The 18,423-nt window shown below is 39.3% G+C and overlaps 1 protein-coding gene and 1 pseudogene across 2 annotated transcripts; one reads left to right on the top strand and one right to left on the bottom strand.

Annotated features, from left to right (window-relative positions):
- Positions 1 to 387: 387 nt before the first annotated feature.
- LOC309492029 (uncharacterized protein) lies at positions 388 to 3,020 on the bottom strand (the record flags this gene model as incomplete). The annotated part of the gene is made up of 9 exons (XM_082191040.1): positions 2,895 to 3,020; positions 2,544 to 2,570; positions 2,172 to 2,255; positions 1,964 to 2,060; positions 1,825 to 1,878; positions 1,237 to 1,272; positions 919 to 1,123; positions 671 to 836; positions 388 to 577 (listed from the first exon to the last, which is right to left on the bottom strand). Coding segments are annotated over exons 2-9 (844 nt in total), but the record flags the coding sequence as incomplete, so codon positions are not given.
- Positions 3,021 to 3,250: 230 nt separating this feature from the next.
- Positions 3,251 to 18,308, top strand: LOC309492028 (annotated as a pseudogene). Its single transcript, XR_014211679.1, has 11 exons — positions 3,251 to 3,781; positions 7,153 to 7,220; positions 7,553 to 7,850; positions 7,943 to 8,065; positions 10,345 to 10,511; positions 10,755 to 10,830; positions 11,626 to 11,850; positions 13,913 to 14,080; positions 14,292 to 14,370; positions 16,540 to 16,698; positions 16,838 to 18,308. The product of XR_014211679.1 is annotated as an uncharacterized misc_RNA (transcript).
- The last annotated feature ends 115 nt before the right edge of the window (positions 18,309 to 18,423 follow it).

The following is an 18,423-nucleotide window of genomic DNA, read 5'->3' as shown; positions in this document are numbered from 1 at the left end:
CAGTATAATGGCTGCATCCATAAATTGCATACTTCTCTAAGATACAGTATGTAAAAAACAGTGTGATGAGCAGTTTGTCTGAATTCACAGTCCTCATAAGAGCAGGCAAAACTACAGACCTACTACTACTTCTGGTGAGATGGACACTTTACTATCCCAAGAGGCCATGGGAGGGGATTTGTGCATGGCAGAGAAGTGACAACTGACACTGATAGGTCACATGGTGAAGTAATTACTTATTCAAAAGAAGTACCTACTCGGAGAGTATGTGATTTTAGACACAGACGATGTGACAAATTGAAACCCAGCGAACAACAGAAAAAAAAAGAAAAAAAAAGAAAAGAAACAAAACCCACAGTTCTATATTGTTCTTCAAAAAAAACACACATAGGTCTTCATCACAGCTTACCTTGAGCTCTTGAATGGTATTGTGGAGTTTCCTTCGCTCCATTTCTCCAAAGTGGAGCTCTTCTCGTTGACGGGCCACTGTTTCCTCAAGGTTCCTGGCCAGCTCTTGGCTCTCCTTCAAACTGTCTTGACACCGGCCAAGTGCAGAGGTCTGAATGGAGAGCTGAGTCTGAGAAAAACACGGATGTTACAGTTTGATAGTATCAGATCCCTTGAGACAGATATGAACACCAGGGTTAAATGGGGCTGTGTATATGTATACCTGTACATTGCGAAGCTCAGACTCCAAATGATCCCTGAGTCCTTCCAAAACCTTATGCTCCTCAGTTAGCTTGCTGAGGTCTTTCTTAAGTTCATCTCTCTCTTTAGAGGCTTGTGCCAGGTCATCTTTCACAGTAGCTAGCTTTACCAGCTCCTCTTCACAATCCCTACAACAGAATCAGGAATATTATAACACAAATGAAGGACAACCAGGTTCTGATTTGTTATGGAATTATTTTGAACACTTACCTGAGACGCTTTTTGAGACCAATATTCTCCTCTTCGATTTCAGCCTTACACTTTTGGGCTTTGTTTATTGACTCTTTGAGACACTCGTTTTCCTGATTTACGGATTTTACTCTGCTCTGGTAGCTCTGGACTTTAGTCTCCATGTCACTAACTTTGCCCTTCAGGTCCCATCCTGGCCTTCGTGACAGACTTGAAGCTGCAGTTGCTGAAAGTGGATAAATTAACCAATAGTAGTTTATTGTATTATGTTAAAAGTTCATATTTACAAATGGAAACATAGGAAAATATTTCAACCCATATACACACACGTTATATTACCTTTAGCAACTGCTGCAACTGGTCTTCTCTGGTCACCTTGATGGAAAGAAAAAAAATTAAGTTGACATATTCCAACTTGTGATATTTCCTTGCAACTATAATATCCAAGTTCATTGATATACAAATGGACATGAAGACAGGTGAATAGTTTGACCCATATTTTTGTACTAATTACCTGGTTTTAGTTGTGTTATACATGTTTTTGTGTGTGTGTTTGTGCTTATGACTAAAGTCGGAATGAAATGGAAGCTGTCTTTTCTTTCCTATTATGCTGTAGATTTAAGTGAAATGGCTTCTCAAAATAACAAAACAAAAAGTAGGGCGGGACTTGATTGGATACCGGTAGTTGTTTACTAATGCTGTGATCTCATGTGAGTGACAGGTTGCCCCGCCCTCAGTAAACACATCATCACAAAAGATGTCATTGCAAGAGAAAGGGGAAGTAATTTTGATTAAAGATTAGAATGGCATATGAATTAAAAAAGAGAATGACATTTCAAATAAATACTGCTATATTCCATAAAAAAGTCATTTTGATTTCATGCTGACTTTAAAGGATGCCACCAAAAGCGACATGTTTTGCAATACCTCTTGAGGGGGCAACGGCCACTGTTGCGGCTCCAGTTGGACGAATAGGTTTGGCTGAAAGAAGAGAAACAACACACTATTTTAGTCAAATATAACCCAAAAGCAAAAACTACAATTTTTACATGTATATATAATTTACCAGTAGCTTTGACTGGCACAGGTCGTCTCGGGGGCGCAACACTAGCTGCAGGTCTGAACCTTTGAGACGGCTCAGTGTCCACCTTGCGCATCTTCTTCTGCAACAAACGAGGGTGTTTTTCATTACATATATATTCAAATATGGATTCCCATCCAATAGTGAAAATTTGTGTTGAAGCATGCGAAATCTGAATGAACTACAAACTCACTTGCGCAGGCTGTTGGTACTCCACATCCATGCTGTTGGCGTGAGCCCGTTTCCCACTCATTACAGGGAGACGGGATACTGCAGTCTGCAAAAGAACCAAGAGAATGACATGAACAGACTTTCAAAGGTACACATGACAGCAGAGCTATGAAAATCAAAACAAAGGAGCTGTAGTTTAAGAATAATGCTTTCAAAACTAAATTGCTGATGTAGTGCATAATATTTAATATTGATATATATTAGAGCATATATACTGTATATTTTAAACTAAACCGCAATGACAAGTAGGTTGGGCTTCGTATGCATGCATGCCAGTTGATTTGAACTTGTTGAGGATTTATCTCCTAATGCATTTTAATGTTTATAATCTCACCTCTTTGCTCATGGATCTTATTCAGCTCTTCATGAAGTCAAGCACAAAGTAAATACAAAGCCAAAAACATTAAAAAGGTTAGTTAACGTTAGTCAGCAAGGTAAACATATACATTAAGAACTGAAATCAGCAAACTACAAGTTACTTATAAAAAGGTTTAATGTGAATTAACGAAAACAAACAATGGCTAAAAACATCGCAACCTAGCCGACGTCATTCGCGTAACTTAACAAAACATCGCACATATTTATACAATTCATTTCTATATAATATATCTTCAAATCCACATAAAAACTAACATATAAATCATCATACTTACAGTTGAGGTATATATATTTAAAAACCACTAACCTTTTATAAACCTATCTAGTAATTACAATGACTGAAAACACACCCCAGCGCAATAATCTTTCGTAGCCGTTTGGATTTCAAATTGAAAATGTGTGTGTGTAGTCGCTTTTCCCGCTGAGCTGTCATTGGTCGAATCGGAACCAATCAATACAAAGCATACAATAACCCCGCCCACATGGGGAGAGAAACGGTCCTTCGGCACCCTGTCTATGTTCGGCACCAAACAGATTTCAGCCAGACAGTTTTCAGCTTTTTCATGGACACAAATTATATTTGTGAATAACAGAGGACTGTTTTGTTTTTTTGCTGTTTAAATATAGTTTATAAATGTTTATTTGTCAAATGTGCAAAAAGATAGTACTTGTTGACAATTAGATGTTAAGTAAACATCTTATCATACAATGAATAAATAAATACATTATATAGAATGAGTACTTACATACGTAGTATTACAAATATAAAGCTATACAATAAATGAAAAAAATAAATGTACAATGTTAATGCAACATACATGTACAAAAATCATATTTCCATACATATTAACCTGGTTACAGCGTGTTCATATTTCTTCACATAATTATTCTTATTAATATGCATGATATACAAATACATGATGATTTTCGAACATCATTTTAACATTTTGCAACAAAAAAACGACCTCACATGGCGGAAGTGAATTTGGCGGTAAGCTTTTTGTAATTTTGACCTCATTCACAGGAAGTGTAGTCGAGCGGAGTCGGACAACCCTTCGAGAGAGAAAAAAATAGAAAAAAAAATTAAGGAAAAAAAATCGGTGAATCCAAGGGGTTCGGGCGGATTTGGACGAAGTTTCCGAACTGTCCCGGCCCGGAGGAGCCCTGGGGGTTGAAAGGGAATCGCCAGCACCGGTAATTAACACAGAGTTATGAGTCAATTGTGAATTATTTCTCCAAATTTGAGCAACTCACGCGGGCGCTTCTCCCCCTGTCTCGCCAGCCGGAAGTCTGCATGAAGCTGCGTCTCTCTCGCATTGGCGTCGACGTTTTTTTTTTTCCTCTCTTCGGTTTTTTTTTTTTATCCTCGAGTTTTTTTTCTTTTTTATTTTCTCAGTGAGACTAACCGAGAGATGGGATGGAGGCATAGGGACATTATTGTTTGCAAGCGGAAGTTTACATGTTGCATAGCTTTTGGATAGTGCTGCTTTCTTTGCGTGCATAACAAAAGCTGACATTTTAATGGAGGCTGGTTGAGGAAGCCCTGATATCATTAATAGATGGTTTTGTGCCTTTCCAGCTACATTTCCTTTAGATTGTTAGTGCATATGTCATTAACCTTGTCCCACTAGATAGAAACATGCTAAATGAGCTGTCATTGCAGAAAAACACGCATGCAACCCTTGCAAAACGAATAAAACGCGACATTGTTCACCTCCCTTGGTTTTATTTTGGCATGTATATGAAATGAAAGACGGTCAGATATGCACAAAAGTTGACTTGGAGGTTGACTTGGACATTTGATCTGGTTTTCCTTACGATCATCGGTCGCACACAGATTTGGCGCAGGATCGATGCTTTTGTTTTGATGCCTATTTATAGCGCGCGCGATTCTCAATGCAAGTTCTGTATCTCTCGTGGAATTAAACAATTTGCGGTGCAGTTTCAACAGACAACAACAAATTGTGTGGTTGTTTGTAAAACAAAAACAAAAAAACATCAAATATAAAAAGGTCGAAGTGTTATACTCTTATTTTACCTCTTTGTTTTACAACTTTTATAAAACTGTCACTAATATAGCCCTACTGAATTATTTGTTTTAACCAGCCTAAGCTAGTTCGCTGGTCTCTCAGCTTGGTCATTGTAGTTTTTTGGCTGGTTTAAAGTCAGTATGAAATGAAAATTCACCATATTTTCTAAATGTATGTGATGATTTTATTGTGAACAATTCATCCGTGCATGTGTTTAATGTTTAGGCCCCGAGCACCAAAGGTGTGGGAATTGCTCCATTTATTTGACCTCGTCATGTTTAATGAAAATGTCATAACTGGATTTTCCAGTGAAATGACAGGCTTCTCTCTGGTGATGTATGCAGGACTTCTCCAATCAATTAGTTTGCTTAAACTCCGCCCCTGCAGGCTTATGTTCATCTGCCGCCTCTTTTAAATGCAATGCACACATCTCAAAATGCCCCGCCCTACATGTTTTTTTCAATAATCTCTTACACTCAGACGAATGTCACAGTATGGACTTGACTGGTTTTAGCTTGTAGACTAGTTTGCCAAAACTTTTAAACCATGAAATCATTCAAAAAGTATTTTTTAATGGAATATTGCAGTATTTTTTTAATAAAAGATTTATCCATGCACATAATTGTTTTAAAATTCATGTGCCTTTGTTATCTTTAATCAATCTCCCTCCCACCCACCCCAATAGAGGGTATGCATTGACGTCACTTTCCCGTCGGAACACGCCCCCCTCAGCTGGACTGAGTGGCAAAAGAGCTGCTGCATGACTGGAGTTAATAGGGGGAAACTGCGAAAACGCAAGTAAAACAAACAATAATCAGTTTAAACTAGAGGTTGGACTCGATATAGTTTTCCTTTACAACTTACCAAAGATCCAGAGATCATGGATATTGACATGCAGCCAGGAATCGTGTTTCCTGACATTTATATGTGCCTGATTTCCATCCCGGGGAAATACATCAAGCAAATTTGCCTGTGAGCGCTTTATATAAATACAATATAGGTAGGTCTAAATCCATGTGATCACTTAAATCAATGTTATATATCATCATATCGTCCAGCCTTAAAACTTTTACGTTTTTTGTCCGTGTTTATTTAAAAACGTCCAATTATGCAGAATATGCAATGTTAATTATTTAATTGATGAGTTGTCAATACAGTATATAACAATACAATATATAGGGTATGGTTTCACCCCTAAATTCAGCATATTGACACAGAATGATCTTTTGCTGCCTGGGGTCCAGTTGTTTCTATGAATTGCAGCGATCCATTTGCTTCTCTGTTCTGTAGCTTTCGGTAGTCTGTAAAAATATATCTCTGGTTTCTTTTCAAATCTAGTTGTACAGTCAATCACAAAACTCTTTCCAGTTTTAAATGTGTTTTTCGCAGCATTCACGCTGAAAACAAATCCTGCCGTTCAATATTTTTGCCACTTAGTGGGCGTATCCGCAGTCACTCCGGCCGATGGTGACGTCACGCGCACACCCTCTATTGCAGCGACATCTCGGCTGCATCCGAAATCACATACTTCCCTACTATAGTAGGCAAAACAACTGTATGTGTTAAAAGAGGTATATATGAAATCAGGGTAATCATAAAAGAGTAGACAAAAAGTACCCGGATGACCGAGATTCTGAAGTGTGCATATGATGGACGCTTTACTGTCCCAGAAGGCCATGGGAGAGGATTTGTAAATGGCAGTAAAGCAACCTAACTGACTGTATGTAGTATGTCAAGGTTACATTCATACTATATAGAACATACTTTTTTAGCGGTAATTACTTGTTCAAATTAAGTACTTATTCAAGAGAGTATGCGATTTCGGATGCAGCCCTCTTCTCTGATGACGGTGTTTGGTGTAGGGGCGGGACAACCTGTCACTCACATGACATCACAGCAACAGCAAACCACAACCATCCAAACATCAAATCAATTCCCCATGTATTAAACCAAGTCCCGTCCTACATTTTTTCTTGCTTGAGAAGACGTTTCACTCTGATATACATCACAATAGAGAAGAAAAGACTAGCGCAAATTCCGTTTCATGCCAACTTTAAACCAGCTGAGCACCAGCTTGGCTAGACTGAGAGACCAACAAACCATCTTTGGCTGGTTGCCTGGTTCAGGCTGTTTTTCCTGCAGGGAGGTAATATGCAGGCTGAGTGGGCATGCATGAATTTTTATGTTATTCATTTGTGTCAGTTATGTTTTACACATTGGGTTGTGCATGTATTGTGATTCCTAACCCAACACGCCTCTTTGCCATCCACCGGAAAGATGCTTCTTTATCCTTTGCCTAAAGATAAATAAAGTCAAGAGAGTAAAAATGCATGACATTTGACAGATGTTTCAAAGAAATTAAGAAAATAAATGTAATGCAAGGTACTTGGGTGCCAAAATGAATAAGTCTTATAGTCCAAGTTAAGTGAACAAATCTTCAGGCCACACGAGAAACATAAGGGCGAGGTGTCATTTCAGAACTGTTGCCAAAGGCAGAGTGGGTGTTTTACAAGTTATGTTGCTTTTCAATTGCAGAAATAATGGAAGATTCCCATTTCAACTCATCATACTTTTGGTCTCCCGTACCAACAGTACAAGGACAGGTAGACACCTTATTATTGGACTCTCTTGTACAGTACATCGTTGTGTCTTTAACAGACACGTCATGCTTATTGAGCACAATTTAGTAAATCAAAAAAACAAAACAAGCATACCAGTCCGGGATGGCTAACACCAGCCTCGCACTGATCCATGTGAAAGTTACACACTGGAAGCCCAGCACAAGCATTGAGAAAAAGTAACCCTTCCCTCGCTGCTCTCTCCTTTTTCCCCTTCATCCTTCATCTGTGTTATCTCTCAATCCATCGTCCTTTTCTCTTTCCTCCTTTCCTTTTTTCCCTTGTTTTTTCCCATTCGTTCCCCCCTGCGATTTTAGATTGAGAACGCCATGTTTCTGAACAAGATGAAAGAGCAGCTGGGACCGGACAAGGGCGCTTCTTTCCCACACTCGTCCGCTGCGCACTACCCTACGGCGGTGCTGACGGTGCCAGGCTCGGTCGCCATGGACACGGGAGCCATCGGGAGGGTGCCGAAACAGGAGGGTGGTGGAGGAGGAGGAGGAGCCGGGACAGCAGGGGCGCAAATGACTGCCGTTGGAGCACACCTGCACCCACCTCACACGTCCCAGAACATCACAGTGGTGCCCGTACCAACTACTGGCATCATGACTGCAGGTGGGTGTTCAAAGTTATCTCAAAGTGAAGAGATATTAACTAAAAGTTACAGAAATTTGGTCAAAATCATGTGTTTCCCTTCTGTCTCTCAGCGGGGTTAGTGATCACGACTCCTCAGGGCGCACTGGTCACTCCTCCTGCTTCCTCTCAGTCTTTTGTTTCTGGGCCGCAAACAACTACCATGATTGTGTCCGCTCTGCACCCAACAAACACAGGTAAACAATTTAACTGACCGTTCAGACCCTTCCATCATATCCACCTTTAAATACATTTTCATAGTGGTAAAACCAAAAGTATAAGGTTAGAAATAAGATTGTTATTATGTATAGAATATGAATTATGTATAGAACTTCAATAAATAGTATTAAACTTGCATTTATTCATTGTAACATAATATTTTTTATGTTTCATTTATCATTATGTTTTTTACACACACATGTATGTATAAAGATATATAGTACCTTGGCATTAAATTACCAAAAGAATAAAAAAGTGCGAGGGTGTTTCTAATACAGCTGCTGAGGGACGGATAGTAAATTTAACATCTTTCTGTCTGACTGCCATGATCCGTCTCTCGATATCATTTTCATCTATTGGAAAGTCAATAGTGGATTTTTTTTCTTTCACCTTTGGAGCAAATGTTAATGCTAAAATTATATTTGCTGTGGTCTCCTTAGATACCTCTATAGACATTTACTGTGCTGTAGTTAATTTAAACCCAGAAATGTCCATTGTTCATTCGTATATCCTCGTTGAGCGGCGTGATTTCTATGTTTGCATAGATGTCGATGGAATTGATGTGCAGGTCTTAAATTAAATTAAGATCTTAAAAATGGTATTAAAAAGTGTTAAAGGTGCAATAGGTGATTCTCTACAGAATGTTTTTTTGTTATAATTGTTAAAAGTCTCCTCGTATCCTGATAGCAATCACTATGTTAAACGGTCTAAATGTATTATAGCCTATATACATATCATCTGTGGAAGGCTTAGGACCATAAAATGTTGAACTAATTATTATATTCTGTCCGAATGAAATAATACAGTGACCTAACTGCCTGTCAACGTATGTTTTTACATTCCCTCGCGCCCCTATTCGCACAGACATCATACGTCATCAGCACGTTTCATGCTATGCAGAGTTTATACAGACAGACCTCAGTCACGGAGCACAGCAAATAAGCTGGAAGCCGCTTTTTACAGTTCCTAACAAATCAAAACAACGAGTTTATGCTGCTTACTTCCATTTTTCGAGGAGGTGTGGCTTTGGATGGCGATTTGCAGGGAGGGTGGGATCGTATGCTTTCAATGCTAGCAGGCTAACGTTAGCATTTCCCAGATCACCTACTGCACCTTTAAATTGGAAGTGCTGAACCTGCAGATACCCTATAATTATTGAATTTTTTTCACTTTCACGGTCTAAAACACCAGACACACACACAGATATGCTTGCTTACGCAGCCATCTCAGAGCCAAAGAAGCTGTAGGAAGTGAAAGTGATAGTGACTGTGGGAGGTAGTGAGAAGGGATGGATGATGGATGGAGAGAGGGAGGGACAGGGAGCTCTATATGTTGAGTATGTTCTGCTTTTTCCTGTCAGAGGCTGTCCGGTCCCCTTCCCTCTATCTCCACAGCCACTGTAAGTATAATAGCACATGTACATCTCTACCAGAAACCTGCAATGACACTCACTCACACATCACTAAAGCAGTTATTGCAATGAAATGACTTTTTATTTACCCTGTGTATTCATTTAGTGGTTTTAAAGGGATAGTTCACCCAAAACAGAAAATTAAGTCGTCATTTACTCAACTGAAAGTTGTTCCAGACCTGTATGAGTTTCTTTCTTCTGCTGAACACAACAAAATATATTTGGAAGATTTGGAAGAAAGAAACTCATACAGGTCTGGAACAACTTAAGGGTGAGTTAATGATGACATACTTTACATTTTTGGGTGAACTATACCTTTAATACATGGATTAGCAATGTGATGGCTATTGACTAATAGTATTTACATAACCTGTCAGCAACCACTTTTTGCTGTGATAAGATTTCAGTTAAATTAATAAATTCATATAAGAACAACATTATTATCATATAATACAGTAATTTAGCTTTAAAACTGGGTCAGACATCTTTGTACTCAGGCATCATAAGATCATTGGTTTGGAAAACCACAATGTTTTGCCAAGGTAGACTTTTAAAGTTGGGGCATTACAACATTGCATAAGGTTTTTAGCACACATTTAGGTCAGTTTTTATTGAAATTTATCTGAAAGCTTTACTAAATAATTGACAATGTTTGTAGGTCATGTCAGACCATTGAAAATTTCAGACATTTTGTTGAAAAGTGCAGTAAAGAGTTTCTGTCACAAGTTTAAAACTCCTCATCTGGCTTTATCTTCTGATTGTAGTTGCAGGAAGAAATCATGCACATTATGTTTTATAATCAATATTACATTACTCTTGTTTTTTTTTGCCCTCTGACATGAACAGACAAGAAAGAGGATGGCAGTATCCCACCTGCTGTAGTCATGCCAGTTCCTGCGAAGCGAGGGAGAAAGAAGAAGTCCATGATGCAAAGGGCAGGTCCTGTTTCAGCCCACACACTCGCCACAGGAAATGATGCGCTGATTCTTGCGCACCTGGCCGCTGGGGGACAGGTGAGGTGTTGCTGAAGTGTCATAATTTTACCTTCATTTAAGAAGTTCTTGTTTAGAATAAGTCAGTCAACTATGAAAAGGGGTCAAATTCTTATTTAAAAACATTAAAATTGTGAGAAATAGACAAGTTTGTTATTGTGGTGTTGTTATTTGTTTAAAAGACTCTCAAAACACGCTTCCCTACTAAAGGTAGGGATAAGTAAGTAAAAGTTGACTTATGTTAAGCTGCTCACTGTATTGCAGCACAACACAAGTGACCCGTACGACCTCTCCAACGATGAGGATGATCATCAAGCAAAGATGGAAACAAGTCCTACAGGTACCTATTATTGGTTAAGGAATATCTTAATTTAAACATGGAATTAATTAAAAATATTGCCATTTTTCTTCAATATTTGCTATTATCTTTTTTTTTTTTTTTTTTATAAATTATTTTGTGGTTTTAATTTAATACTCTATTATCTGATTTGATTGATTTTAGTGTGTATTTAGAAGACTATAAAAAAATTATCGTAATTTTAACAGTAAAAGTTTCTTTGGTCTGTATGGTCACACCAACACTGTTTGCATGTCTATTAGTACTTTTGTTTGAACTTTATTCTAATAAGTTTAATTTCACGACATTTTGACCGGGAACATTTTTGTTTTCAGTAAGACAGCATCTATATATCTAGATGATAAATGTAATGCATTATTTAGACTTTGTGAGATATATTGTGCTACATTTTTGTCACTGAATCAGTATTTCAAGTAAAAAAAACTTCACTAAAGGTCTTGAAAGTGTTTTCGTGGAAATTCTCAATACAAAAGCAGCTTACTTAATACAAAACTAATCTGACTTCACCACGGACAATTCGGACAACCTCCGGTTGTCAATGTAATATAATACAATACTACAGTACTCGGGGTAATTCCCGTCCCTAATAAAATACAATATAATACTAGAGTATTTCAGGGTAATTCCTTCCCAAATACATACAATACAATACAATACAATACTTTGAGATAATTCCCCTCCCGAAGTATGGTGATGGTGTCCCATTAAGAAGCTACTATCACTTTCTAATGCAATTTGGATTTCTAATGCAAACGCACTGCTGATTTTTCTCTGTAGGTGCCGGATGTGTGCGGTGACGTTCTTCAGCAAATCAGACATGCAGATTCATGCCAAGTCACACACAGAGGCGAAGCCGCACAAGTGTCCTCACTGCTCTAAATCATTTGCCAACTCCAGCTATCTGGCGCAGCACATCCGCATCCACAGCGGCGCCAAACCCTACACCTGCTCCTACTGCCAGAAAACCTTCAGACAGCTCAGTCACTTACAGCAGCATACACGGTATGTGTGTGTGTGTGTGTGTGTGTGTGTGTGTGTGTGTGTGTGTGTGTGTGTGTGTGTTGTGTACCTAGCTAAAGTATGTACTACTACACCTCCTACAGGATGGACCCACGTCTAGCCAGGGCATTGTTTAGTTGGCCTAGTTGTGCTTTTGATTAGGATAAGCATGTTTATCTTTATCTTTTTCCATTCTCTCTTTCTCTTTATACCTCCTTGCCCTTTCCTACCCTGATGCTGTGACATTTGAGCTTGCACACACTTCTAATTTAAACAGGACAGTATATTCTCTGAAGACTGAAGCAGGTCTCATGCTAATTTCATCGCTCATCTGCTTGTCTTATTTTACACCACAATGACTAACTTTCTTTTGTTTCATTTTCTTCATTTGGTACACTTTAAGTTTGTCAGTGTCCTGTTGCCATTTATATTGCCATTGTATTCTTCATTATGCACTTTCACAAAGTTTTTATTTATTTAATGTTTTAAATTCACGTCATATATAAAAAAACACGTGACTTACATGCAAGATAACACGACAGCATTTATTGCGTTTTGTTTGTGCGCTCTGAGACGCAAGTCATTTATGATGGAGAAAACAGTGGCTTACCCAATTGCAGCAACTTCCATTTTTACAGATACTTTTGTGCCAATTTACCAGAAATTGAGTTTTTTTCTCTTGAACACATGGTATGGAAACGGTGCTTTATTCGCAAATGTTTTATACAATATTCCAATTTTGTGCGTAAGTTAAATTCACAACTTTGGATGTAAACATAGCTAATGAAGCCGGCCTTTGAGAAGACTCACTCCGATGGCGCCGACGTAGAAGTTAAGTTAAACATGCTGTGCTGTAAGCGCTGCACTTATATAGCTTCCACACTCCGCATTTACACTTAGAAATTAGCCTAATATTAGTTCACATTTATCCAGGTTAATGTTAAAGGGATTGTTTACCCAAAAATGAAAATTCTGTCATCATTTACTCACTCTCAAGTTGTTCCAAACCTGTATGAATTTCTTTAATCTGCTGAACACAAAGAAAGATATTTTACTATTGAAGTCTATGGTGCCCAATAACTTGAACCAACTTGTTGGTTCTTCAATATATCTTCTTTTGTGTTCAGCAGAACAAAGAAATTTATACAGGTTTGGAACAACTTGAGGGTGTGTAAATGATGACAGAATTTTTGAGTCAACTATCCCTTTAACGTTAGAGCGAGTGGCCATGTGAAGTGGCTAATGTTACATGTTTTGAATGATGAAGTCATGTTTGAGGTCGCACATCACCTTTCTGTGGTCTTTCTTCACCATATTACGGCATGGACCAGCCGTGTTTATGATCTGTCACTGCGTGACTACGCCAGTTCCTGTGGAGTGTTTTTCCTTGACTGACTGACTGACTGACTAATTAAAATTGAATAGACCAAGCCTCCTCTCGCAGACTAACGTTTAGTCAACTATTGGGGGCAGCCTTAATCATTTTTGACTTTAGTCCCTTTATTGTGTAAAAACTAATTAGAACCATATTGACAGTAAATACACTCAAATGGGCGCCTAGCTGGCCTGAAGAATATAAAGCGTCATTTAGTCTTTGTTTGCTTCTGTTTTACTTAAGTTTCTTTTCTATATTATTTGGCTTGTCATGTCCTTTTCCTCTCATTTTCATGTCATTTTTATGCTATTAACAAAAATGAGTCTTTAATTGAATTTCATCTCACTTTATCTTCATCATATCTGTTTCATCTGCTTCATTCTGCTGGGGTTTAAAGGCTCTGGGGTGGTTTCATATAAACATATAGTTAGGGAGGGGGAAAGGATGCTGGTGAGAGAGAGAATGAGAGAGAGAGAGGATAAGATGAAGTGCCTTGTGTTTTTGTGTGCTGCGTTTCGTAACCCAGACACCACAAAGAGCACCGTCACATTGCTAAAAGCATGAAACCTACAGCAAATTATTATGATACAGTCATGATTTGATCCACATAGGGGTAATTTATTGATTTATTGGTGAATCTCTCTCTGTTTTTTTCTCTCTTTTCATCCCCTTCCCTTCATCCCTTGCTAGAAACCACACAGAGGGCAAACCGCACAAGTGTCCTCACTGCTCCAAATCGTTTGCCAACTCCAGCTACCTGTCCCAGCACATCCGCATCCACAGCGGCGCCAAACCCTACACCTGCTCCTACTGCCAGAAAACCTTCAGACAGCTCAGTCACTTACAGCAGCATAACAGGTAACAGACAGGGAGAGAGAAGCAGTACTGGACTATATACAGCTCCTCGCATCCTTTTCCTCTTTCCTTCCTCCTCTGTTGTCTGTCATCTGTCATGCTGTAGTTGTGAGGATTGTGTAGTCTAGACACTCCAGAATGTATTCATGTGATCTTGAAATTTAGATCCTAGATTTCGAATTAAGTGCTTCTGTTTTGTTTGTTGTTGTTGAAGGATTCACACTGGTGATCGGCCGTACAAGTGTGTCCATCCCGGCTGTGAGAAAGCTTTCACCCAACTATCCAACCTCCAGGTAACCATCACCAGCTGATTTATAGATGCTTTCACACATTTCAGCTTTCTGCAGAAGTGACTGAAATCCTGTTCCTGTGGTGAATCTGATCAGCATAAACTGACACTAGGGTTGTGAACAGAGTTTGTTTTTAATAAGATACTGTACCAAATGATTTTTCATGAGCTTTGGTTCCACTGCGGACTGAACACTGTACTAAAGTACACTGAAAATTACTATTCAAGAAGTCCATATGCATATGAAAGCCCACTTCAGTTCCAAAATTATTGACTCTTGGGTTCATTTTAGTGAATCAAAGGCCCCATTTACACTGCATGGTTCAAATGACCCAATTCCAATTTTTTCCTCTCATGTGGCACAGATCGGATTTGACCGGTGAACGTGTAAGCAGGAAAAAAACGCATGGATTCCGATTTTCTCAGATCGGATTCAGGCCTCATTCATATGTGGTAATAAATCGGATATGAATCGGATACATGCATTTGCGTGTGCCATGTAAGCAGACAAATCGGATATTCCCCAGTAAATGCGAGTCGGCGTCAACTCAGGTGGACACCACCAACTGAGAACACATGACTTATTATAGGCGCGATGGAGGTCGAAGGCTCAACACAGTGGAGTAATTTTTTCTACACCTTACGAGAGCAATGTTTTGCTGACCTTTGAAAATAGTGCGTATGCATAATTAGAGATGCGCGGATGAGCTCCAACGTCACCCGAATCCGCAGCCAAAAACAAATCATCCACCCGCCACTCACCCGCACCAATCATTTTCTCTGATTTAAGTATCCGCACCCGATGGTCAAAGTTGTTATTCTTATGTGTGGTTACGCGTGAGGATAAATGGATGATCATCACCTTCAACAGCGGACTCGAGGCGACGGTTGATGCGCGCATCTAATACAATGATGAATGAACGCTGCTTTTAAATGAACATTTCTTTAAAACAAAATTTATTTGACAGAATGGCATAAACAGGCTTTACTCCCTTGAAACTTAAACTGGAATGGAACATGCTCATATTTTAGAGAATGTAGTTAATATTTTCGTTAATAATGATTTATCTATCCAACCGCGACCCACGCGAAATTAATCAGAATGTTATTTTTATTAGCCTACTTGACCCGCCCGATCCGCGGATTATCCGCAGAGCCCCCGCGGATATAACCGCGATCCGCGCATCACTATAATAATTTTGTCTGCTTCTGCATCCATTGCATATAGAGCTGTTTTACTTCATTTTCCGGACCAGAATGTCTACTTGGTTGTTTTGGCAGTGTATAGTGTAAATGCAAATATCGGATACGGGTCACTTTTAAAAGATGATGTAAGCGGGTTGTCAAAAAAATCGGATATAGTCAGCAAATCGGAATTGGGCATCAAGACCTGCAGTGTAAATGCAGCCAAAAACACTTATGAATACGTATGAGTGGTTACTGCATTATCTGACTCATTTACTGAACCGTAAATCAACTATTTTGTCACTTGAGACCTAAATCAGTTTAGTTACTGGTTGTTCATATGAGGTGTGTAAATACACATTTTTCTTTCTGGGTGATGCAAAGCTGAATTTTCAGCATCATTACTTCAGCCCTCAGTGTCACATGATCCTTCATAAGTCATTCTTATATGCTGATTTGGTGCTCAAGATATATTCTATCAGTTGAAAACAGTTGTGCTGCTTAATATTTTTGTGGAAACTGATACATTTTTTTCAGGATTATTTGAAAATAGAAAGTTCAAAAGAACAGCTTTAATTTGAAATAGAAATCTTTTGTAGAATTAAATTACTTTAATTGGACTTTACTGTCACTTTTTGATAATTGAATGTGTTCTTGCTGAATAAAATAATTAATTTCTTTAAAAAAAAATTTTTTTAAACGGACTGACCAAAAACTTTTGAACTGTAGTGTATTGGGTCCAAATATTGGATTGCATTTTTGTCATTAAAAGGTTTTTTAAGTGTGCCTTTTGCAAGAATTGGATTTTAATTTTTTTCTGATTTATCAAATCTGAAATTCTCATAATTTGGCAACAGAGGGCAGTAAATGCATTACATTGGTATTGCACTCCTTATGATTTCCATCCATAACTAACACTAAACTTACATAAATCATTTCCAAATACAATTGTGTATGTATTTGTTATTAATTCAGACTGTGTTTTCAGTCTCATCGAAGACAGCACAACAAGGACAAGCCATACAAATGTCACAACTGTAACCGCGGTTATACAGATGCGACCAGCTTGGAGGTTCACTTGTCTACACATACGGTGAAACACGCCAAACTCTACTCCTGTGGCCTCTGCAACCGCGCATACACATCTGTAAGATCCCTCCCACAATGCCTGAATCCTTTATTGACTGTCTTGTCATTTTTCAGTTTTATTCTCCTACAATTATATATAGGAGTTAGTCAGAGATGTTTGAGTTTGACGCATTTTTCTATTTTTGTTTCTTTTCTAGGAGACGTACCTGATGAAACACATGCGGAAACACAACCCAGACCCTCTGACAGTGGCGGCTGCAGTGGCTGCCCAGCAAGCCCAGCAGGGCCAGAACCCGGCTCAGCCCTCGGGTGGAGGAACTGGCAGGGGGCGCGGGCGAGGAAGGGGCGGCGGAGCTGCGGGAGCCAGAGCGGGACCAGCGGCTCAAGCCCAGAACCAGCCCAATCCCAACCCGCCAACCAGTTACTCTGTTGCGGAGGGAATACCCTGCCCTTTCGACCTGCACCAGTACAAGACCGTGTCGGCTGGAGAGATCCAGTACAAGCCTGTCAGCGTGGCCGACCTGACGGCCCACAAAGACCTCTGCCTCACCGTCTCCACCTCTGCCATCCAGGTGGAGCACATGAACTCGTAGAGCAACTCGAGGAGGATGAGAGCGAGGAGGTGGGGTGAGGAGAAATGGACCATGAATTGGGAAGGAAATAAAAACACTGCCTTGGGACAGAGGAGGATTTCCAAATTCAGACTGGTAGGACAAGGGTAGGGAAGGATGGCAGATGGAGGAGAAACGAAGAGATGAAGGAGGAGATAATTAACTCTTTGAGTTGTCTTTCTTTAGACTTGCTTTGCAGTGTCACAAAAAAGGCCTTAAGCTGTCATGATGACTATTTTCAGTTAGCAACTATTTCAATATATTCAATACTCAACCCCTTTTGCCACTATAAAGTGCAACAGTCGGCTTCTGAAAGTAAAAATCCCATTAATTTTCTCCATAGAGTAATTGATTTTTTAACAATATCTTACGGTGTGTTCACACTTGGCATGTTTGGTTCGATTAAAACGAACCCTGGTGCGATTGCTCTGTTAGTGTGGTTCATTTGAATAAGTGTGAACGCTGCCATACAAACCCTGGTGCCATCAAACAAGCGGACCGAGACCGCTGATAAGATGGGTCTCGATACACTTCCAAACAAAATACTAATGCAACACGGACCAAAGACATGTAAACAAACCAAAAACAGGACATGATGTCACAAGATGCGACCCTAAAAGGGCAGAATGCTCAAGAATACCTGTTTTTTTCTCTCGTCATAGTCGAGATGCTGCCCATCACAGTTCGGTACAGGCATCAGAACCACGTCTCCTCGCTGCAGATCTTCATTTGTGTGTGTGTGACGGAGGGATTCCTGCCGCTGTTTTGACTCCTTTACACATTTTATAAGCTCTTCATGAGTTCTCAGCTGGTCAAAACACCATCATATGTAGGCTACACACATACAGCGAGCGCATTTAGCCCAGAACACAGTATTGTTTTGAATGTTCGGTAAGTTCCGTCTCAAAATATACATCATAGAAGCTGACCAATCAGGTTGTGAACGTATCCCTATGCCTTTAGGTTTGGCATCTTTAGGTTCAGTGATAAAAATGCCAATGTGAACGCTAAGAAGACCAGGACTACATCTTTTTTTTTTCTTCTTGGTCCGGACCAAACCATCCAAGCGAATTGAACTACAAGTGTGAACACACCCTTATAGACATTCAAAACAGACCTACTGTGAGCTCCAAGGTTGTTAATCAATGGTATATGCTTCTGTTGAAGCCATC

This window comes from Leuciscus leuciscus (genome assembly GCF_965113295.1).
Source record: "Leuciscus leuciscus genome assembly, contig: HAP1_SCAFFOLD_853, whole genome shotgun sequence".
In the NCBI taxonomy this organism is placed as follows: domain Eukaryota; kingdom Metazoa; phylum Chordata; class Actinopteri; order Cypriniformes; family Leuciscidae; genus Leuciscus; species Leuciscus leuciscus.
This window is presented reverse-complemented; position numbering and strand designations above follow the sequence as displayed.